We start from the raw sequence: 24,603 nt of genomic DNA on the forward strand, positions 1-24,603 counted from the left end.
TGATATAGGTGATTGCAAAGATTTTCTAGCATGATATGAAGAGGAGGAAAATCTGCTATCTGTTCTGACTGAAATATCATTTCAAGTATTCACCATAAATAGGTAAGCTAGTTATTAATACAACTGCGGTACGGTGGACTTTGATGTGGTAAAATGGTTACTCTATTTGCCAATTTTACAGTAATTCAATTTAAAAAATATACTCTTTAGGCTAAGGGATAAAATGCATAAAAAGGTGCAAGCATTGTTAGATCACGCAGTCACAGCTAATTTTTTTTTTACTTGCATTGCACATTTTCCAATACAGTTGCATCCGACCTACTTTAAATATTTTGCTTAGGGAAATTCGGTCAAAGCTGTACAATTCAACATTTATGCTGATTAACAGGAATTTGCCAAGGAGGCCTGAAGCTTATGCAGACATGGAGACAAAAAAAAAGCTTGAACAAGTCTGCAATCAGTACATCAACTCCATGACTAATAGAACTAACAACATAAATAGGTTATGTAAAGGATCATCGGGACAACCCCTTGAACTTGCTCCACAGATCACAACTGATCTGTGACTCAACTCCATTTATTACCTTTGCTGCAAATCAGTACATATCTTTGCTTAACAAAAATCTATTCATTTTAAAACTGGCCCTCAATGTTCCCAACTTTGGGGGAGAGAACACTTACTTCCCCTACCAAGGGTGTATCACTAAACAAAGAGACCTTGAGGTGCAGGTTCATAGTTCCTTGAAGGTGGAGTCGCAGGTCGATAGGATTGTGCAGAAGGCATTTGGTGCACTTGCCTTTATTGGTCAGTGCATTGAGTATAGCAGTTAGGAGGTCATATTCCAACTGTACAGAACATTGGTGAGGCCACTTCTGGAATACTGCATTCAATTTTGGTCTCCCTGCTATCGGAAAGATGTTGTGAAACTTGAAAGGGTGCAGCAAAGCATGTTGCCAGGGTTGGAATGTTTGAGCTATAGGGAGAGATTAAATAGGCTGGGGCTATTTTCCCCCGGAACATCGAAAGCTGATGGCTGACCTTTTACAGGTTTATAAAATAACGAAGGGCATGAATAGGGTGAACAGACAAGGTCTTTTTTCCCCCCCAGAGTAGGGGAGTCCAAAAATAGACGGCATAAGTTTAAGGTAAAAGGGGAAAGATTTAAAAGGCACCTAAGGGCAACCTTTTTACACAGAGGGTGGTGCATGTATGGAATGAGCTGCTAGACGAAGTGGTGGAGGGTTTAGAGGGATATGGGCCAAATGCTGGCAAATAGGACTAGATTAATTTAGGATATCTGGTTGGCATGGACAAGTTGGAGCGAAGAGTCTGTTTCCATGCTATACAACTCTATGACTATGTGAACAGATGCCTCCTAATTGTACTACTGAATGGCATGGCTTAAGATGATGTCTCTCATTGTAATTCGCAAAGAAAATTGTTTTTCTGTTTAAGAGAGGTGTTGTCATAGTGGTAATATCACTAGACTAGTAATCCAGAAATGCAGGCTCATATCCTGGAAACATGGGTTTGAATATCACCATGGTAGATGGTGAAATTTGAATTCAACTTTTAAAAATCTGGAACATTCACATAACCACGGTTAAGTTGTGTAAATCTGATTCACGAATGCCCTTTAGGAAAGGACAGCTGTCATCCTTACCTGGTATGGCTTACACATAACTCCAGACCCAAAGCAATGTGGTTGACTCTTAACTGTCTTCTGGGTAATTAGGGATGAGCAAGAAATGATGACCTAACCACATCCAAGAACAAATAAAAAATAAATTATCCTAGAAAATTATTATTTCAATCACCTCAATCAGATCAGCCCTTTATCTTGTACTCCGTGAACACAGCCAACTTGTCATTGGATTGGCAGAAAGAGGGGAGAGGGATGTTATATTTTCAACCTCTACATGTACTTTTATTTATCTCCACACTTCATTCTTTAACTAAAATGGGCAAATGCCCTAAATCTAGTTAGTCTGGTTTAAAAATTCTCTCTAGTCACTGGCTGCCCTTTTCATGTGTTTTATATGTATTAAACAAGGCAGCAAACTAGCAGTAACGTTACCAACAGGTCTTGTTCTTCAAAAGAGAATGATTTGCTCCATGGAATAATTGCAGTAGAAAATGGGCCAAATCCTCCAGTCTCCACATCATCAGACACAGGCCATACAACCAAAAATGTGGATGTCCTAATGCACAAAGCTATATGAGAATGCTTGGCAAATTTCAGTTTCCGATGGGCGATTGTGCTGCTTCTTGGCACGTTGTATAAATGTCTCTGACAGTGAACTAATTGGAGATTTCAAATAGTTTCACAGTGCTTACTTAGGTAAAACATAGAAACACATAAAATAGAAGCAGCAGTAGGCCATACATTATGGCCATGGCTCATCATTCAACTCACTAGCCTGTTCGCACATTTCCCCCAAATCCTTTGATCCCTTAAGCCCCAGTTGCTGTATCCACCTCCTTCTTGAAATCATATTTTGCCTGGACTGTTTTCTATGATGGCAAATTCTACATGTTCACCACTCTCTGCGTGGGAAAAAAAAACTCATTTCAATCCTAAGTAGTCTGCCCTTTATCCTCGGACTATAACCCCTGGTCCCAAAGTGGAAAACCTTATATTTACACACATTGCATTGTATCTGCCATGCATTTGCCCACTCACTCAGCTTGTCCAAATCACACTGAAGAATCCCTGCAACCTCCTCACAGCTCACTGTTCTACCCAGCTTTGTGTCATCTGCAAATTTGGAAATATTACATTTTGTACCCTCAGCATAATCATTAATATATATTGTGAATAGCTAGGTAGTCATCCACAAAATATTAATCAGAGGGAAAAACTAGTTCAACATCTAGGTAACTACACAACTGACCCCCGATTCAAGACTCCCCTGACCCAGACTACTTCCGCCAGCTAACCCAAGCTGACTATAACCCCTGATAAGATCAAACCATCCTCTTGACATGTATCCCCACACAACCTGACAATCCAACTACCCACCCTGCAGGTGACTATCCCTCCAACCCTATTACTTTCCTGACCAACCCCGTGACTCAACTAGCTGACTACTTGGCCACCTGACTACCTCCCCCACTTTACCCATTCACCGATCCATGCATTCACTAACATTCAAACTGGACCTTTAAACTTACCACACATCAGCTAGTGCTGTAAAAATGGGGCATATGTTCTGTCATACCCTGACTCTGTCCTGCTGTTTGGAGTTCCTTGATGGTTGCTAATGCATGTTTTTCTGTGAAAGCCAGATAAATGCGTAGCAGCGTAGGGTCAGAGGCATTTACAAGTACAATGACAATCTGACAAACAGTTCTGCTGATTGGAAGATTTTTTTAAAAAAATTGGAGTACTGAAGTTGTTCAAAGAACAGCATTAATTGCACTTCTACTCATCGCCTTTAATATCTTGTCTTTGTGTTCTGTATGCAACAGAAGGCGACCATTGAGGCCTGAACTCCATTTACCTGCCTTGGTCATGTAAACCTGACTGACCAAACATCTACCAAATTCAGTTATGAAATCTTGCAATTTATTTCCAGCCTCAACAGTTTTTTTGAGTGAGAGATCTCCAGATTTTCATTCCCCTTTGCATGAAGAACAACTACTTCCTGACACCACTCCTGAACAGCCTCTCTCTAATTTTAGTTGTTCCAGTCTTGCTGTAGCTCACGGATCAGAATGACAATGCTACTGTAAAAGAAAATAATATTTACAAGCCATTACATTATCTGCAAGTCTAACACACACCCACCTCAGTTAACAGAGATAGATAAGACTGCTCCTTAGTTATTTTTGCAGGTCATGCTGACAATGCACCAATGTTTGGGCCAGAGTTACTGCTTCTAGTTCTTCCCAGCATTGCACTGCAGTGAAACACCTTCTGTTTCTATTTTTAGTCATATCAGGTCTCTTGTTACAACGCTTCATCCTTCAGTAATGACCCAGAGAGGCAGGTACAGTGCAGAAATTATTGGGGTAGGAACAGGAGGCCTTTCAGCCCCACTGTCCTCTTCCGTCCTTCAATTAGATTATGGAACGTTCTGGACCAGGAGACAATTCAGCATATCTTGTCTGCACCAGCTCTTTGAATGAGTGTGTCATTTAGTGCAAATCAGTCTTCCCATATAACCTTACACATTTTTCCTTTTCAAGTATCAATCTAATTCCCTTTTGAAAATCTCCATTGAACCTGCTTCCATCTCACTCTCGGCAGTGTATTCCAGACCTGAGCCACTTGCTATCTTAAAGTTTTTTGTTGTATAACACTTGCCCTTAATTTCACAATTTAGTGGAGAATTATCTATTGATGCCTGGCCTAAACAACCTTTTTGGAGAGTCACAGATTTCCAGATCCCTTTGTATTGGGAAGTGCTTCTTGATATTACCCCCTGAATGTTAACCAACTTAAACATATCAATTAGAACCTTCCATTAATTTTCCATTGTTAGGATAATGCAACCTGGTCTATAATAATGTTTTCATAATTTAACCTTTTAGCTCCTATATCATTCTGGTCAATCTGTTCTGGACCTCTGCAAGACTAAGTAATCCTTGCTGAGATATGGCATCAAGAAACTTTCCTCCCTCCATCTTATAATGGGAGGTGCCTTCAGGAAAAGAATTCCACCAGTAGGGTGAAAACGGGAAACCTCTGCCCCAATTTACAGGTGGCACTACAGCAGCCCCATTGCTGGAAGACTGTTATTACCATGTGGCATGTTTACATAGACATTTCCATTTTAAATGTGGATATAGGGATTTATAAAAGAAAAAGAATTGCATGCACACAAACACTTTTAATACATTAAAATACATTAAAAACAGCCGGGCATGACTGCCAAGATAAAACAATAAATTTGTGGAAATACATAATAGGTTTATGACCTCAAACAGTAACGTCCATGTCAGTGCTTTCAAAGAGATGCATGTAAGGGTTAAATAACATTGCTGATGTGTACAGAGTCAACCTCTGACTCACTGCAGCAGAACAGAAGGGACAACCTCACTCAAGGCAGACATTGCTTCCAGCTGCAAGACAATAATATTGATCGGATTTCAAATCCAGGGCCCAACAAAGTCATCACAGAATTGCAGGGGATTTGCCAGATCTGCTGACATGCTTTCACAATTTGCACAGGACATGACTAATGCAGAGTCACAACCAAATCTCAATTAACTAGCTGTGATCTCTATTACACACAAGGAGTTCGATGGTGTCAAAGCCTTAGGTATGTAGGGGAGGTGTGTATTTGTGCATGTGCACTGAATAAAATGTGTAAAATACTGTTTTAAGAGGTGATGACAGGAGACTGTCTAGTTGTCGGGTTGTAAACAGTGTTGCTTAGGCTCTTGTACAGAATCAATTCTATCATCAAGCAAGGATGGAGAGAATCTCCTCTCCATTGCTAATAAAGATCCCATGTTGTGGGAATATTGAAACACCGGTGTCAATCCTACTGATCAGACTTAAAAGTTCCTTTTGGATATTTTTTAATATTCTGTATATCATCAACTATCAGAAGAAATCACTGCATCTAAAATTAATTGCTTGGTAATGTATGGTTCATTTCATTTACAGACCCAGTGAGCACTATGGCACTGCTAAACAAGTTTTTTTTAAAAAAAGGAAGAAACAGACAAAAAGGCAAGATATACGCAGCCTACACTGTGTAATGAGGTGGTGATTAAATTATTAACTGATGGGATGGAGTGGGGCATGTTTAATACCAGATTCACAACCTGCTTCAAGATACAAAATCTATTAAGTTTGGTGTTAAACACTTCAATATCCTCTGGTGGCAAGTGCCACGTGCCACGACCCTCGCCTCCACTTCAGTGAATGGGACTTTCCACAATGCAGATTGGTACTTGGAGCAGGCTATTGATTGATGATCACTACCAAACTCAGAGGATCCTTCCACTAAGAATGACCACGTCTGAACTTTCTTGCACTTTGACAGGTAATAGGCTTCTGGAAATTCCATTGTTATGTTACCCAGCGCTGTTTTTCTCTCCAAAACGTCAGCAGCAGAATGCAAAGTGTTTCCAGACAAGTGGTTTAAATATTAGATCCTCAACTCACCACAGCTGAAACAGACACCTCACAGGTTCTCTGGTCGCTTGTACAACGTCTCAGATGAGCACAGAGGTTAAATGTTAGAAAAATCCAGAAATGTGCAACGAAACATGACGTGTGCTTTCTGGGTCCATCTCCTAGTCTTGTCCCAAAGTGGCAGTTAACGGGAAATCTCAGCTTTCTGCCCTGTCCAGAACTCTTGAAGCTCCACTTTGCAGCCAAGATCCCGCAGGGCAGCTTTTGCCAAGTCCTCACAGTCTTGGTGTGTGGTCTTTGCCTGCAGGATGAGCACCTCAGCTCCCATCTCCAGGATCAGCTGGGAGAAGTCAGGATTGCGGGCCACCAGGTTACGGAGCAACATGCAGGCCTGTTTCTGTAAGACAGAATGGTTGCTCATGCTAAAATGGAGGTTCAACAGTGTTAGCTGTGTATATGTTTTTTAAAATCAACCTGTTCAGAGGTCATAATATCTTTGGGACAGGTGGGACTTGAACCTGGACTTGCTGACTCAGGAGCAGGGTCACTACCACTGCACCACAAAACCCTCAGAGAGTCTTAGCTGTTTCTTTAATCAAGCTATTCAGAGATATTAGGACACACCTCTGAGCAGATGGGACTTGAACCTATGCCTCCTGGCTCAGAGGTAGAAATACCACCATAAGTGCCCAAGTTAGCTGCGTATTTTAGTTGCAGTGCATGACTTCTGAGATATTGCGACACACATCTGGTACAGGTTGGACGTGAACCCATGCCTTCTGGCTCAGAGGTAGGGTCACTACCACTGCACCACAACAGCCAAAGTGTTAGCTGTTTTTTTTTATTTTAGCCTATTTTTCTAATCAGCCTATTCAGAGATGTTATTACACACTTCTGGAGCAGGTAGGACTTGAACCTGGACCTCCTGGTCCAGCGGTAGGGTCACTACCACTGCACAAGTGCCCAAGTGGTGACTGTATGTTAGTAGAGTGTTTAATTATATTCAAGTAGTGGGCATTAACTGAGAATTCACTCATTCTTCCACATACAGGAGCAGAATCCCAGGAATTACACTTTTAATTTTCAGTTGTTGTTTCCTTTAAAGTTTTGGTTTGTTTCTGGATTAGTGGTGCCTTTCAGAACAACACATGAAATATAAGGAGGAGACCATATGGCTCACCAAGCTTGTTCCACCATTCAGTACAACGAAGGCTGAGCGAGAGTTTCACATCATTCCCCATATCTTTCGATTCCCTGAAAGACCACAAGTCTGTGCATCTCAGCCTTAATATGTAAGGCGTAACCCTCTCAGCCTTAAAGTAAACATAGGAAGGATGGTCTCCATAACTGGGCAGTCCAGAAACAGGGGTCACAGTCTAAGGATACATAGTAGGCCATTAAGAAAGAGATGAGAAGAAATTTCTTCATCCAAAAAGTGATGAGCCTGTGGAATTCTGTCACCGAAAGTGGTCAAGACCAAAACATTGAATGTTTTCAAGAGTTAGTTAAAGCTCTTAGGACTAGAGGATCAAAGGGTAAGGAGTGAAAGTATGAACAAGGTAATGACTATCATCATATTGAATGGCAGATCAGGCTCAAAGGGCTGAATGGCTTACTATTGCTTCTATTTTCAATGACTGTCCTAAATGTATTCAGCAATTAAGCATCCGCAACTCTCTGGGTAGGGAATTCCACAGACGCACAACCCTTTGAGTGAGGTCATTTCTCCTCATATTCCTATATAATCAGCCCCTTACCGAAGCCTGTGTCCCCATGCTTTAGATCCCCCAAACAGTACAAAGAGTCTTCAGCATCTGCTCTATCAAGTCCCTTCAGAATCTTGTATGTCTCAATGAGATTGCCTCTCATTCCTCTAATATAAGTCCAATTTCTTAGTGTCTGGTTAATCACATTTAGATTTGTTAGCGTCTTTATTCAAGATTAAGAGAAACAGGTGGCAGCTATTAATTGTCTAAGCACATATAAATAGGGAGCAGCCGTCGCATGGTTCAGGGCAAGACTGAGGAAGTCAATAAACTCCCTCCACAAAAGAAAAGATGCATGTGTTTTGTTTCAATCTCACCACCACACCTGGAATCTGCTAACACAATTTACTCAGTTTTATTTTCAAATGGGACAGTTGGATTCATAAAAGAGACATAAATAGGAGCAAACTGAAGCTATATTTGTTGGGCTTTAGAGTTTCATACCTGTAAATATATCACACTGTAAATAAAAGCTCCCAAGTGTGGAAATAGTAGGCTGCAGTTTGATCCCACACAACTAAACTCTCTGACACTGAACTAGCAGTATGCTCTTTAACGCATGCCCCTACACCCAACCTCTACTCTACACTCCTTTCCTCTCCCTTACATTTTCCTCATTGCCCCTTCACTTCCACAAACCCCCATCACCTTCTTCAAGTATCGCCCATGTTTCCAAACCACCCACCTCCTTACGAATTCCTTCATCCTTTTTCTCAAATCCCATCCCATCTTCAGTTCTTCCCCCAAACCACCAACTTACTTTTAATCCACCCATCTCACCTGGACGTTCACCTCAGCTGGATGTGCCTTCATTGCCTGCAACGCAATCAGTGCTCCACCACCCTCCATGATCACACGACAATTTTCTGGTTTCCGTAAGGCAAACATGCCCAAGGCAGCACATCCCTGTTCACAGATCTAGACCAATAGAAAACAGAGTCAGTGGCAAAATCCCAGACTCACCCCATCAACCCTCTGGGGCAATTACAGAACGTTGCGTGAGCAAGGGAAAAATGGTCTTAATATGATTTTGACAAAAATCCTCACTATTCATTTTGAAGGATTTTGGACAAATAAAACAACTGTAAGAAAAGGCTGGAAATCATTGGATTAATTACAGGGTTAAGAGGCTGAATTTAATTGAAAGACTTGATTTACCAAAGGAAGGCTGATCACATCCAAAAAGTATTATGTATGCTACATGGAAGGCTATGAAGGAGGAGAATCTGTAGAAAACAAGTGTGTGTTGTTTCTTCAGTCTGTGCAAGCCTGGAAAAATTCTGATCCAGTAAATTTCTTTGTACCCTATTATATTGAAGAAGTGCAAGTAAGAACATTCATTCCCTAATAGCTGAGATACATGTTAGGTATCATTACTACACAAACTTGGACAAGAGAAGAAAAGTCTCCATGTCACCAAAACAAAATAAAAATGGGAAAATATATAGAATTCAAATACACATATGACTGAGTGCCTTTGCTCCACTGAGAAGGTCAGAGTTAGTAGACACTGTCTCCAAATAGATTTTACATCAGCACTTGCAGTGTCCAGGAATGGGAGCAGAGCTGGAACTGAGCAGAGACTCAAGGCTAACTCAAATTCAGGTAAAAATGGAAAGTGACATCAGAATCAATGCAGACAAGAACAAGCAGCAGAATCTTGGGTGAGTGAGAAAGGAAAGTCACTGAAAAGCTGGTTTTGTTGGTAAGAATGGTATAGAAGCTGCTCTTCTGAAGCCCATGAGAACATAAAGATAGACGAGAAGAATGTCACACAGATTTTTAGATGAAGAATCAACCTATATGTCTCCCAAAGCAGTAGAGTTGGGTCATTCAGACTCTCAAGCTGTACTATTTATTAGTTTTTTAATGTTAATAAAAATTAAATGTTTAAATCCTTGTTTACCTTGCTTCTGATTATCGTAAAGAGGAAACAAAGTTAAAAGAAAAAACACATACAACTTCACAGAAGCACTGAAACTGCAGCCCAACTTGGTCCAGCTTCCCACTCTTCACGGGGGGCTAATTGGTGTTGATGTGGGAAACAGTGGCAATGTCGTGAGGGAACGTGCATTGGAGTTTGTGTCTTTGTTAGGCTGCTTTGAACTGAACAATTCAAAAGCATTCGAAAGAACAAATTAAATAATACTTCTAAAACTGACAGAGTTAATAATGAAGTTTATTGCACAAAGAGTTTTGATGTTGGCTCAGAAAGGTGCGGAGGCATTACAAAATGAGTGGTGGCAGTTTGTGTGTATTAACATGATAAAAGATCACACCTCCCATACCATGCTCTGGACCTCATAACCCAATATTACACACTATCTTTTGGGTGTGGTCAGTAGTACATTATCAGTGAGGATTCTCAGTGTGGGAGCTAAATTATTCTACACGTGTATAAGGACAATTGACAGAATTTTACCTCCTCCTGTTACTCCACATCACCCCCACCCCTCCATCCAACTCCTAACACACATTAAAGCAGAATTTGATTCCCATCATCCACACTTTCACTTCCATTGATACAACTGCAGATGCTGGAAAACTGAATTAAAAACATTAAAAACTGAAAATACTCAGCTGGTCAGGTAGCAGAGAAACAAAGTTAATGTTGCAGGTCAATCTGCTGAAAGGGAATCATAGAATAGAATACTGCACTATGGGAAGAAAGAGGCCATTCAGCCCATCAATTCTGCACTGACCATCCAAAGAGCATCCCACACAGACCCAGCCCTATCCCCGTGACCCCACACTTACCACAGCTAATCCACCGTACCTGTACATCTTTGGACTGCAGGAGGAAACAGAAGCACCCGGAGGAAATTCACGCAGACATGGGAAGAACATGCAAACTTCACACAGGCAGTCACCCAGGGCTGGAATTCGAACCCAGATCCCTCATGCTGTAAAGCATCAGTTTTAATCACTAAATCACCTTGCCGCCCACAGCATTAACATGAAACACTAACTCTGTTTTCATTCTTCAGATCTACTTGGCTTGATTAATATTTCTGGCACTTTCTGTTTTTATTCCACTTCCACTGACTCTTGTAGCTTTCAAAGCTGCATACCTGTGGGGTTCCCAAGTGTCGGTTCATGGCTAACACAATCAGGTCTGTTCCACCAGCATTTATGATTGCGTCCTTTACCTCATCATTACCTGCGATCGCTCGCAATGCGCCCAGAACCTGCTTTACTACTTCCTGCAATTTAAGAGAACAAGAAAAAAAAAGCAGTCGTGAGTACTTTCTCAACAGTGGTATATTGACAGATTTTTGTTTAAAAGCTTCTTTCATGGGATTTGGAATTCATTGGCTAGACCAGCACTTACTGCCGATCATTAAGTACCCTTGAAATGAACGGCTTGCTTGGCCATTTTCAAAGGCAGTCAACTATGTTGCTGTGGGTCTGGAGCAACATGTACGTCTGATCAGGTAAGGATGGCAAATTTCCTTCCCTACATTTCTAATCAACCTGTTAAGTTATTACACACCTCTGGAGCAGACGGGACTTGAACCTGGGTTTCTCAGTCCAGGGGTAGGTACAGTACCAATGCACCACAAGGCTACTAAAGAACAGATGGGTTCTTACGAAAAACAACAATGGTTACATTGTCACCATATTACCAACTTTTTTTACATTACAGATTTTGTAATATTGAATTCAATTTCACTATCTGAGATTCAAATCCAGGAGCCCTGAACATTCGTCTAGGATTCTGGATTACTGGTCCAGTGATATTAACACTGCAACACTGCATCCTGTGCGCAGAAGTGTAAGTGAAGTTAAGTGGCTATCCTGGTCAGCAGCGATCGCAATGTACCTTGCCAGAAGTGAACGTACATTTCCACTTGCAGTGAGAGAGACAATGTGCACTGATCATGCGAGCAAACTCACACATACTAATGTGTGCAACAAATGGTATGCACCAATTTAGCTATGGTGTCACTGATTCCTATCCTGGAACTCAGTCATCTTCTTGACTGAGTATGGACCCAGATCTTGCCCCACAAAGAGACTATCATGCCAACTGCATTCAGCTAGCCCACTGCTAACAGCTCATCCAATACATGTTCTTGAAAATATCGAGCTACAAAATCCTTTATAATCTTCTTCAGCCTAACCTATTCTTCTACACCAACATCAACAGCAATGCCCCCTGCACGAGACTCTACAGTCTAGCTACAGCTCTCCTCTACTCTTAAAATCCTCTTACGAATCAACCTTTCAGTACCTCTCAAAGACCTGTCTTACTGTGCCTGCAATATATTCCAAGTTCACACTGGCTGAAATTATAGTTGTAAATACAAGGTTTTTGGATAAGAAGCGAAAAAGTTAGCTCTTTGAGTCAACTAACATAATTGTACAGCTACATGTTCACCTGGTTAAATGCTTCCTACTCCTACATGAGATGTCAAGATACATATTTTAACACAAAAGGGTGTAAAGCAGAGTGAAGATATAAGTAGCAGATCTAAAAAAAACTTTTAAAGGAATTACTTAGAATTTACATTATAGAAACTGTTAATGCTCGACACAAACCTCTTTGTGCCTTACTTGATATCCACCGAAGTATCCTTCTATTCCTTTCACTTAAATATAACCACACTCATCACCTCAACCACTCCTTGTGGTAGTGAGTTCCACATTCTCACCACTTTCTAGGGAAAGATGTTTCTCCTGAATTCTCTGTTGGATTTATTAGTGATTATCTTACGTTTATGGCCCTTGGTTTTGGTCTCTCCCACAACTAAAGACATCCTCATCACACTTAGCATAGTGAATGTCTTTGTAACTCTAATGATTTGCATCAGATCACCTCTCAATCTTTTTCCTAGAGAAAATGAAAGGACCTGTTCCGCACCCGATGTTCAATGCAGTCTGCCAACAGGGCTACCATGAAGTTGAGACCTCCTAGATCCACGATGTCCTGGCAGAACTCATTCCTGACAGCTAGGCGAGACAACGTGGAGCACAGTTCACTGAGTACTGATGGATTGTCTGTGAAAGCTGAATGAGAAAGAAAAGAATTTGCATTTATATAGAGCTTTTCAAGAAGATGATGATTATACTGGATGTTGGTGAGGCCTCTACCAGAGTACTGCATGCAGTTCTGGTTGCCCTGCTGTAGGAACGATATTATTAAACTGGAGAGGGTTCAGAAAAGATTCACCAGATTGGTGTCAGGAATGGAGGGTTTGAGTTATAAAAATAGGCTGTATACGCTGGGACTTTTTTCACTGGAGCGAAGGAGGTTGAGGGGTGACCTTATTAGAGATTTATAAACTCATGAGGGGCATAGATAGGATGAATAGCAAGGGTCTTTTCCCTAGAATGGGAAGAGTTCAAAACTAGGGGGCTTATTTTTAAGGTGAGAGGAGGAAGTTTTGAAAAGGACATGAGGGGCAACTTTTCTTTTTTACACAGAGAATGGTTCATGTGTGGGATGAACTGCCAGAGGAAGTAGTGGATGCAGGTACAGTTACAATATTTAAAAACGTTTAGATAAGTACATGAATAGGAAAGGTTTAGAGAGCTAAGGGCCAAGCGCAGGCAGGTGGGACGAGTTTACTTTGGGAAAATGGTCGGCATGGATTAGTTGGATCGAAGGTTCTGTTTCTATGCTGTATGACTTTATGACACTTAACAGTCAAATGAAGTTGTAGTCACTGTTGCAATGTGGCAACTAAATTGTACACAGCAATTAGATAAATGACTAGCGAGTGTGTTTTAAGATGTTAGTGAGGAATAAATATTAAGCAGGTCACCAGTAATAACTCATTTTCTCTTCTCCAAAATGGTGATTGTGAAATGTTTTATGGTAAGTTAAGAGGGTACACAGGACTTTTTTTAAAAATTCATTCATGAGGATATCGCTGGCTAGATCAGTATTTATTGCCAATCCCTAATTCACCAGAGGGCAGTTAAGATTCAACCACATTGCTAAGGGTCTGAACTCACATGTAGGCCCGACCAGAGAAGGATGGCAGTTTCCTTCCCTAAAGGACATTAGTGAGCCTAATGAGCTTTTCCGACAATTAACAATAGATTGATGGTCTTAATTAGACTCTTAATTCCAGATTTTTATTGAATTCAATTTCCACCATCTGCCACGGTGGGCTTCGAACCTGGGTAGCGAGAACATTATCTGGGTCTCGTGACAACACTATGGCTTTAAGAAGTGTATTTTGTCCTTTTTTTTTAAATGAAGAAAGATTGAGGCAGAGGTGATGGGCAGTCTTCCCCAAAGTCAAGAAAGTAAGCAGCTTGTGAGGCTTTGGTTTTTCTTAGAAAGGTTTGGAATAGAAGCAGTCTAAATGGGTGGGGTCAAGCTCCCATAGAACCAGTTTTTTTTTAGTTTTAGCCTTCAGTAGCAGTTGCTGTGATCTTGAAGCTGAATGTGGACACTGTTATTGCTCTCTCTGTTACAGCTAAACACTGGGACTCTCCTTCTGCTGCTAGAATTGCATATGAGAAAATCCACTTTACTGAATTTGCCTTTGCCAAGGGTGTTTATGGGATGTTACTATAGTGGAACAGTTAATTAGAAGTAGCTAATATATGTAATATTTTGTTAAGCATTTTGATAGTTATAGTTAAGTAAATTATTTTATTTTTATTTTGTTTATATTCTAATTATAATATATGAATAAAGTGTGTTCTGTTTCAAGCCTGGTAGTTTGACCAATCAAATTGCATCTGGAACACAACACCTTACGTTTACCTTTAAAATAAGGTAATGTTAGGGTCTACACTATCTTCTTAATAGGTTTTGAGGGGGTTTGGTCTGGTCTATAACACTCTGTATTAACAGTCTAATGATAATACCGCTAGGCCATCGTCTCCCTTGACACCTCATATGAGAAAAGGAACCTGTGATGTACAACACTGGGAGTATGAACCTAGAGTTTGAACTCAAGTCTTTAGGTCCGCAATCTTCTGATTCAGAGAGAGAGTGCTACCCACTCAGCTGAAGGTGACAGGGCTATCAGTAAATACAAATATTGTTAAATATTTATTTAGCTTGTGGCATACACAGGGCAAGATTTATTCAACTGATTGGATATATATTACTTTTTCATGAGAATTGAAAAATAATAATTTCCTTCACTCAACTCTTGTCCCTGCAGGTTAAAACTCTCTACAGACTGTTATGAAGGCTCAGTGAGCGATTCCATTGTCAAATGAGACTGAGCCATATAAAAGGACCAAGTCTTGGGTGATGCTGATCGTGGGAGGGGAATGATGGTAGGGCTGCCTATAATTGGTCTTAGACAATGTGGTCAGGATTGAAATAGCAACTATTTCTCAATGCAGAAGATCCTGCTAGATCTCACTACTTGTCCTGATACTTGAATAGCCATTTTGTCTAAAAGACAGCAGGAAGTGTCAGAAAGTGACAAATCTGAAGACGGACACAGATATATGTGCAAAGAGAGACAAACCTTAAACAAGATATATATCAAGACATAGATGACAGTCTAGTATATGCACACATTCAAGCAATGACACATACAGATTACATCAAAGGTTCCCAGGGCATGTTTTGCACATAGAGTCATACAGCACCTAAACAGACCCTTCAGTCCAACCAGCTCCTGCCGAACATAATCCCAAACTAACCTAGTCGCATCTGCCTGCTCCTGGCCCATATCCCTCCAGACCTTTCCTATTCATATACATATCCAAATGTCTTTTAAATATTGTAACTGTACCCACATCAACCACTTCCTCAGGAAGTGATTCCACATGCAAACCACCTGCAGTGTAAAAAATTTGCCCCTCGCGTCTTTTTAAAATCTCTCTCCTCTCACCTTAAAAACGTGCCCCCTAGTCTTGAAATCCCCCACCCTACAGAAAAGACAACCACCATTAACCCTATCTATAAACTATTAACCCTATTTATAAACTTCTATGAGGTCACCTCTGAACTGCCTATGCTCCGGTGGATAAAGTCCCAGCCTATCCATGAAAAATTCCCAAGGTATCTTGGGAATGTCCTAAAGTCCTGAAGAAGGGTAATACCTGAGACATTGACTGCTCCTTTCCTCCAGATGCTGCCTGGCCTGCTGTGTTCTTCCAGCCCCTGATTGTCTATCCAAGGTATCTAATCCATACAATAAATAAACTGAGGAGGACTCTTAACAAAACACTACTGGAGCTCTATTTAGTATTCAGTATTCCTATTTCACAAACAAACATCCAGACCAAAAAACTGAATTGAGGTCTAATTCCACAACCTATCAGATTCCTTGCCTTAATAAAGCCAATCCCTCCAATTTCCGGTGAAATGACAATATTCTTGCTGTTACTGTGATTGCAGTGTTAGAATCGTATAAAAATTACAGGTGTGAAACAAGCCTTTTGGCCCAACTGGTCCATTTATGTTCCATAGGAGTCTGTTTTCATGCTACTTCACATAACCTTACCAGCAAACTCTTGCATTCCTTTCTTCCTCGTGGTTATCAAGCTTTACCTGAAATTTAAGTAATTCCCTGCCACACTCTATTCAATAGCAAGCTCCTCATCCTTACCACTCTCTACGTAAAGACTTTCCTCCCAAATTCCTGACTGGATTTATTTACAGTCCCCAATTCTGGTTTCCCCAGGAACTGGAAACAACTTATCATAATCTCATCCAACAATCTCCTTCCATCATTTTAAAGACTTCTTTCAGACCACCACTCAACCTTTGCTTTCTTTGGAAAAAGTGCCTCAGTCTCTTAAACCTGGCTGTAACCTTTCAGCTTTTGCATGTGTTAACGACAATATTACCCATTAGGATAGGGTTCCCCAGCACAGTTTCTGCGCCGTACCTTTTGCAGCTTCAATGAGTATCCGAAGTCCATCATTCTCCATCACTATCAGTTTGGCATGATCGTGAGCACGGCCAAAGGGCACCCGGATATCGTCGTCATAGGTCATGACCCGCAGGGCTCTCCCTGCCTCTCTGACCACATCCGCCTGATTGCCATGGTTCACAATAGCGCCAGTCAGCAATGCCAAAACGCCTAGCTGCACGAGGTCTTGGCGGTTCTGCTCGTGTTTCAGACAACTGTGACGGATGGCGCAGATTGTCACTGTGTTCAGAGCTGCATGGTCCCGGTGCTGCTTCAAGATCTCCAGGAGGAGCTGCTGGCCCTCTGGGTCGAGGAGGTCTGGCTGACCATCCAACAGATTGGCCAAGGCCTGGATTCCCTTCAGCAGATAGGGTGCATTGGACATCAGTTGTCGACAGGAAGAAAGGACCGTGGGATAGGCTGACTTTTCGGCTGCCAGGTGACGGTGAGCAAAGTCAAGGCTACATTGCTCACTGAAGTTAGTCAGGTGATCCCCCATTTCATCCAGAGCCATGAGATCCAGGGCTCTCCGAAGCTCATCAAGGGCCTAAAAAGACACAAGTAATCATTTGCTATGCCAATAACTTGTATTTACATAGTGGATGGTAAACCATCCAAAGGGGCTGAGATCTCAAACAGTTGTGGAGTTGCAGGGGATTACTGCAATAGGGAGGGCCAAGGGTAGTGAAGAATTTTAAAACCAGGATGAAAGTTTTGAAAATTGAAGCATTGTTCAACTGTGAGCCAGTTAGTCAGCACACAGCAAGCACAGGGGAGACACATGAATGGGGCTTAATGACAGCTATGAATTGTCCACTCTGTCATTTCAAAAATATGTATATAATTTCTCAGCCTCTTTAGATGGCTGTTTCTGAAAAGCCATGTCAAAAGGACAGGAAACTGAGTGACCCTGTGGACTGATGGATTCAAGATATGAATACTTTTGCTACTCCCATCTGATATCTCCCTCCCCCTGGGGTACATGTATCAAAATATCACCAGGCCACGTTGACAACTTGAGCCAGACTTTGCACCATTGTGTCACCAAGCATGGGACAGTATTAAGGCAATGGAGCAGGTAGGCTGCGCAGAATTTCCTATTGTCTGCTTTCAGCAGGGCAGGGCTACAAATTCACTACAAGCGCAGAGTTGCAATTGACGCTGGACATGCAATTGACTATCAAAACTGGTTTGTTCATGTGTATTTGGAGAGCAGGCTGAGAAAAAGGTTTTCAAGGCTGCAATATATGGATCAGAAATAGGAGAGGGAACCTTTGTGCATGCCCAAGGAATTATTGCAGGAAGGAAGACAGAAAATACAGCAGGTCACTGGTTACAATGTGCCATCACGTAAGCAGAATTAAGCGAGGACGGTGTCACAGATAAGAAGCAGTGAAGGAAAATGAAATGTGCTAAAGAATACATGGGATGTTATGTAGGACAAGGAGGAATTATTTACCTATTCACCGTCATAAGAATGGCATTGGTGACTTGGACTACAACAGTCTTAGAGCAATGACCAGAGCAGAAGTAGACCTAAAAAGACTCGTACAGAAATTGGAGGAAGAGTGGTCACCAAGATCTCAAGAAGCAAAAATTAGAGATAAAGCAGTAATTAGGAAGCGTTAAAGCTGGAGTTCTTAGGTGGGTGAAAATATCATTTTTGAAGAGTGGATAAATCGTGGCTGTGGAAAGGGGGTTGCTGATGTTTTCAGCAAAAAAATGGCTGGTGGTCAGATGTTTAGAGGGGGCTAAGAACATAGGAGATGCATCATCTGATGAACAGTTTCAAAACAAATGGAATTCAGTCTTAAAAGATATACATCACAGAAACATGTTTACTAATTGAGAGCTTCATTTTAAGAAAAATTACAAATAGAGAGATTTTGAAAAATTACATCACAGACATACAGCCTCTCATACATTGCTATCACCTGCAGGACAATGTGCTTCTGATCACTGGCTTCTGTAGTTGTATTCTGGACAGCTTTCACTATGTTAATAAGGTCGACACCTGCAGAGAGAGTGAAACAGATCCAAAGAAAATTAAACATTTCTAGTTCTGTCAATTGCTTAACTCAATGACCTTAGCGCAACAGGGGCCAACGCTTCTTTCTAGCCATTCTTGGGTCATAGCATTTCAGGCAAGAGCATTTGCTGCTCATCCCTAATTGCCCTTGGCAAGATGATAGCAAACCACTTGCAGCTATCCACATGGTGCGAGTGCACCCACAACACTTTCTGTAGTAGTTTGATACAATTAAGTGTCTTGCTAAGTCGTCTCCAAGGAAAGTTAAGAGTCAACCACAATGCTGTCCTTCTCTAGTCACGTGCAGGTCAGATTGACAGATTTCCTCCCTAAAGGACATTAGTGGGTTTTTACAAGACTGCAGCATTCACCTTCATGAAACGAATAAGCATTTTTGTTCAGATTTATTGACTGGATTTAAATTCTGTCAGATGCAATAGTAGTGTTTGAGCTTATGTCCCTGGATCAAATCTGTGATTTACTATTCCAATAACAGTACCATCATGCTAACCTCATAATGCATTATGCCTTGTGTGAACTTTTTCCTGTGAATATTCAAAACTTCACCTACCTTGTGACTCAAATTGTTGTATTGCTTCATTCAGAGCCTCTTCTGGCTCCATTTGAAACTCAGTTATGTTTTCTTGCACCACAGAATCAAACGTCTCCTGAGTAATCCGTCTGCTCGCCATTCTTCTGTAAACTTAACTTTTCTTTCTAAGAAATAAGTTGCAGGTTAACTTGAATTACATGGACTTGGGGTTATTATTATCTCTCAGAACTTAGAGAGTGCAGAAAAATTAGGTTCTTGCACAGTTTTCTCTAGAAAAGAGAAGCTGATGTGATGTGATGTGATAAAGACATCTAAAATTACACTAGGGTTAACATACAGATGTTTCCTCCTGTGGTTGAAACTAAATATATGATAGACACTAGTAAATCAAACAGAGAATTCAGGTAGAATATTTTGCCCTTTCAACAGAATAATATGGAGTTGGCTGTCAAATGGCATAGCTGAAACAAATAGCATAGTATTATAGAGAAAGCCAGATAAAAAAAGAAAGGAATAAATTATGCTGATGGGTTCAGATGAAGCAAGGAATGCTGTGTACAGCATGGTCACCCTGTGGGGCCTAATGGTTTTAAATTATTCTTACAATTGCTAAATACATCTTAGATTTTACTTTCTTGCCTTTCCCAGGAGTACAATTGATTCATGAGGGTTGGCCAATGGCAGGATAGTCCCAATTTGATAATTGCTGCTCTTCCTTTCCAATGTTTGAAGTTAGACAGCTCCCTAACAAAAGTAACTGAATAGAGTATCACATCAGTATACTAAAGCTAAGCAGAGAATGCCCTGTTTGGTGTCAGGATACAACAGCAGGAACATCCTTGGACACTCACCTTCTGAACCAAACAAAAAATGGATTTTATTCTCTATAGTCAATATATTCAACTCTTTAATAGATTGCTCATGTAGTTAGCGATAAAACAAATCCTACTGCTGTGCTAACAGCCACTAACTTTAAGTGTAATTATAATCATGAATATCAACCGCGCTCTCTCCCACCTACCTCAAAGCTGCACTTCCTTCGTGTGTCACACCCTTGTTAATCCCCCCCGTTACTATGGCAGCGGCGAAGGTTCGTTCCTATCCATTTAGTGACAGAGACGGAACAATTTTACCCGCGCACATATTCCAGTTAATCTTATGTTTTACGGATTTCCGTACTTTTAAAACGTGAAGGAAGGAGTTTTTTTTTATTCCTTTTGTTTGATTCAAACTTTTGTCAGTTGTAATTGTTGGCCGCACACTGAGTCACCTGGTTTTCCTTCAAATCGCCACTTAATTTTCTTTCCATTTTTATTAAATAAACATTTGTTGTGCAGAAACTCCTGTAAAGCAAATTTATAACAATAGAATATAAGTATTTGCATCCTCAGAGAGAAACAAATCATAGAATCCCTACAGTGTGGAAATAGACCATTCAGCTCAACAAGTTCACACCAAGACTCCAAAGATCATCCCACCCAGATCTAGCCCTCTACCCTTTCCCTGTATTTCCCATTGCTAACAGCTAATCTATACATCCCTGAACACTATAAGCAACTTAGCATGGCCTATCCACCTAGCCTGAAGATCTTTAGACTGTGGGAGGAAATCCACACAGACATGGGGAGAATGTGCAAACCCGAGGCTGGAATCAAACCCAAGGCCCTGGCACTGTGAGGCAGCAGTGCGAACCACAGAGCTACCATGCCACCCAAATACAGTAAAAATGTCAGCAATATTTAGAAATGAACATACTGGAGCACTGTTCTGAGATATACAAGACAAATCAGACCAGTATGTGTCAGTCACAAGTCTTATCGGTTTTTCTTATTGGGTCAATCCTACATGTAAGGGGGTATTTAATTGTAGTGTCCATTCCGTCTTGCCATGTGTTCCCATGTGTAGTTGCTTTCTGTTTAGACACAGAATCCATTAAAGTTAATGCCTGAAATTTTTAGAAGCACAGACAGGGGAAAGTTAATTGGACGGTTGATAAAAAAAACTCAGTTGCCCAATGGCCAGTTATAGTTCTGCGATTTAGCTCCCACAACCTTTCAAATGGTTTGACTCTTGATCAGGAAGGTGATCGTCATGTCACGAGCACTCTAAACCCCAGCCTGCTGGAGTTACATTCACAGGTACAATCTTGTTTGTCAAAAGCTGGGAAACATGTGTGTTCGCAAACCTGACTGTACGTATGAGGTGTGTACCTGGCAGAAAGATTTCTTCCTCCTAAACTCTTCCACAATTTGGCGCCTTCATTAAGGCACTTTTTTGCATTCACAAAGGTTTAGTATATTTGTATATGTTTAAAGCAGAACTAGATCGAGTCTTCATCAGTGGGGGAATCAAGAATTATGGGAAAAATGCAGGAAAGTTGACTTAAGGAAAGTCCAATCAGTTATGGTCCTATTGAATGGAAGAGCAGGCTCAAGGGACCAAATGGCCTACTCCTGGTACCATTTCTTATAGTTTCTGTGCTAAGGGTGAAACCTTTCCATCTTATCAGAAGTCTGGCATCATGGATTGTTGTTAAACGCTTATAGTTTTAGGGGTGAAATCTGACCATGGGCCTAGAAGCGCCCCCCCCCCCCATCCCCAAGTAAGGTAGCCACACTAAGTGATGCCATCAGACTAGACAAGGGCAAGCAAGCCCTCAGGACCCAACTAAAAAGGACCTTTATGGTTGGGTTCTTGTCAGATGCAAGCTTTTGGTGAAAAGCTATCATTCTCTGGTAGTTGCGATGAAAGATCAGTCAGCTGATAGCAGCTCTTACACAGTGTGTTATAGCTCCATTTATGTTTGAAGTGTGAAGCCTAGAAGATGCGTGAGTGGCAGTACCAATGCCAGTTGCTGCAGTGAATTCACAGGCACTGATTGCACATGAGACATGTGATTGGGATGCCAGTTACCCATCCTCCTGTATGGCAGTCATATGCAGTGGCAACTGTACAACAACAATTCTCATTCACTGAACTTGACACATTGAGTAGGCAGTGGTATGTAGCCAGGCAGTGTACAGTAAACCATTCATGGCACTGGAACAAAGTTCTCGCGAGCTGCCCACAGGCGCAGACCTCCACAACCACCTCTGTCCACGTAGCCTTCATCTGTCGGGATGGCCTCCTGTCGCCATATCCAGGGAAAAGAACTTCCCTTCTCTCCTCTACAGACTTCAGGGGAAGCTCTAGTGAAGCATCATTGGAAAGTCTATGATCAGAGGGCTTAGCCTCAGAATTAAGAGAGTGCTAATTTAAGACTGAGCTGAGGAGGAATTTCTTCTCTCAAAGGGTTAGGAGTCTTTGGAACTCCTTGTCACAGAGAGCTGTGGGGGCAGAGTCCTTGTGTATGTCTGAGGCCGAGTTACATTCTTCGTCAGTCAGGGAATCAAGGCTTACAGGGAAAGGGCAGGAAAGTGGATGTGAGGAATATCAGATCAGCCATAATCCTATGAATGGCAAAACAAGCTTGATGGGCCAAACGGCTTAGTTCTGTTCCTATTTCTGATGGTCTTATGGCATTGCTAAAGCTTTTGCATGGTCTCTGGCAAATCCTGGGATGGGTGGAGTTGTGAATTAGCACAAGTAGAATGCTACTCCTGGATTGCAGGGACTGATTACTCTCCAATGTCTTTTAAATATGGCAAGAAGATATCAAATATGGAACCAAGATATTGGAGGCTGGAAGGTCCAGCAAATGGCAGAACCTCCATAAAATTTGAGGTATTACCATGCATGGATGAGAGGAATATAATTGTGCAGGGTAATCTGATTCACCCCTGACAATGATAACAGGTACATGTATAGGAAAGGTTTGGAGCGATTTAGGCCAAATGGAGGCAAATCAAACGACTTCCATTTAGGAAATGTGGTCTGCATGGACAAGTTGGGTGGAAAGTTCTGTTTCCATGCTGTATAACTCTATGATTCAATGCGTAGAAGTCCCTCCTGCTCATCACTGTGCAAAAAAAAGGAAATTCCATCCGTGGAGTCAGAATAAAGGTGCAGCTGAAATAGTATGGGTTTTGAAAGCTGTAAAAGAACTGTAAGAAAGAACGAACACTACAGTCTGCAACTTTCCACTGCTGGATGAGTCAGTACGGCATTTAATTTTCCAGTCCCTGCACCTATGGAATCATAGAGTTATACAGCACCGAAACAGACCCTTTGATCCAATTCGTCTGCTTTGACCAGACATCCCAATCTGACCTAGTCCCATTTGCCAGCATTTGGCCCATATGCCTCTAAACTTTCTTGTTCATATACCTATCCGAGTGCCTTTAAAATGTTGTAATTGTACCCACCTCCACCACTTCCTCTGGCAGCTCGTTCCACACACGCACCACCCTCTATGTGAAAAAGTTACTCCCCAGGACCTTTTTAAATTTCACCCTTCTCATCTTAAACCTACACCCTCAAGTTTCGTACTCCCCTACCATAGGAAAAAAACTTTGTCTATTCACCCTATCCATGCCCCTCATGATTTTATAAATCTCCATAAGGTCAACCCTCAGCCTCCGACGCTCCAGGGAAAATAGCCCCAGCCTATTCAGTCTCTCCCTATAGCTCAAACCCTCCAGGCCCCGCAACATCCTTGTAAATCTTTTCTGCATCCTCTCAAGTTTAACACCATCCGTCCTATAGCAGGCCACCAAAATTGAACACAGTTTTCTAAAATTGGTCTCACTCATTAATAAGTTGAAGGTGATTTGAGGCAGAACTGGACCTTCTTTCAGCATCAATGGGAAAATTGTGAGATAGCTGCAGAAAATCTGAACAACTGAGAGTAACAATTCTGTTATCAGTGCTGGAGAAACTTTGCCACTTGTTGTATTGTACCGGAGACCTTATTAAGATGCACAAAAGGGGTTGTTTGAAGAAATGCATGAGTACACTGTCCCTGTGCACTGTGATCCGAACTGCCATCATCAGATGATATTTTCTGTGTCGAGGCAGGAAGGAAGAATACAGCCAGCTCGTGGAACAACCTTGATGGTCATTCAGCCCAACTGGTCCATGTTAGTGTTTACTTTTCACAAGATTCTCTTCCCCACTCACTTCATCAAACATATTCTTGTATTTTCTTCATTTCTCATGTGCTATCTTAGAGTCATACAGCATGGAAACAGACCTTTGGTCCAACTAGTCCATGCCGACCATGTTCCCAAACTAAACATTTGGCCCATATCCCTCTAAATTTTCCTATTCATGAACTTATCCAAATATGTCTTTTAAATGTTGTAACTGTACCCACATTCAACACTTTCTCTGAAAGTTCATTCCACACACAAATCACTCTCTGTGTAAAACAAGTTTACCCATA

At 41.3% G+C, this 24,603-nt stretch overlaps 1 protein-coding gene across 3 annotated transcripts; it reads right to left on the reverse strand.

Moving 5' to 3' along the window:
• Positions 1-4,811: 4,811 nt before the first annotated feature.
• armc6 (armadillo repeat containing 6) lies at positions 4,812-20,409 on the reverse strand. Of its 3 annotated transcripts, none has more exons than XM_048613999.1 (8): positions 20,132-20,255; positions 19,299-19,444; positions 18,633-18,712; positions 16,675-17,245; positions 12,723-12,868; positions 10,930-11,061; positions 8,639-8,776; positions 4,812-6,489 (listed from the first exon to the last, which is right to left on the reverse strand). In XM_048613999.1, the coding sequence occupies exons 2-8, from the start codon at positions 19,417-19,419 to the stop codon at positions 6,277-6,279; spliced, it is 1,401 nt and encodes a 466-aa protein (XP_048469956.1). In that variant the 5' UTR covers positions 19,420-19,444; positions 20,132-20,255; the 3' UTR covers positions 4,812-6,276. The 3 variants fall into 3 exon arrangements, with proteins under 3 accessions (XP_048469956.1, XP_020385004.1, XP_048469957.1); XM_020529415.2 differs by lacking the exon at positions 20,132-20,255 and adding an exon at positions 20,302-20,409 and having other exon boundaries at positions 4,813-6,489; XM_048614000.1 differs by lacking the exons at positions 4,812-6,489; positions 20,132-20,255 and adding exons at positions 6,956-7,405; positions 20,302-20,409.
• Positions 20,410-24,603: the final 4,194 nt, after the last annotated feature.

The sequence above is a fragment of the Rhincodon typus genome, chromosome 29, assembly GCF_021869965.1.
Source record: "Rhincodon typus isolate 14 chromosome 29, sRhiTyp1.1, whole genome shotgun sequence".
NCBI lineage: Eukaryota > Metazoa > Chordata > Chondrichthyes > Orectolobiformes > Rhincodontidae > Rhincodon > Rhincodon typus.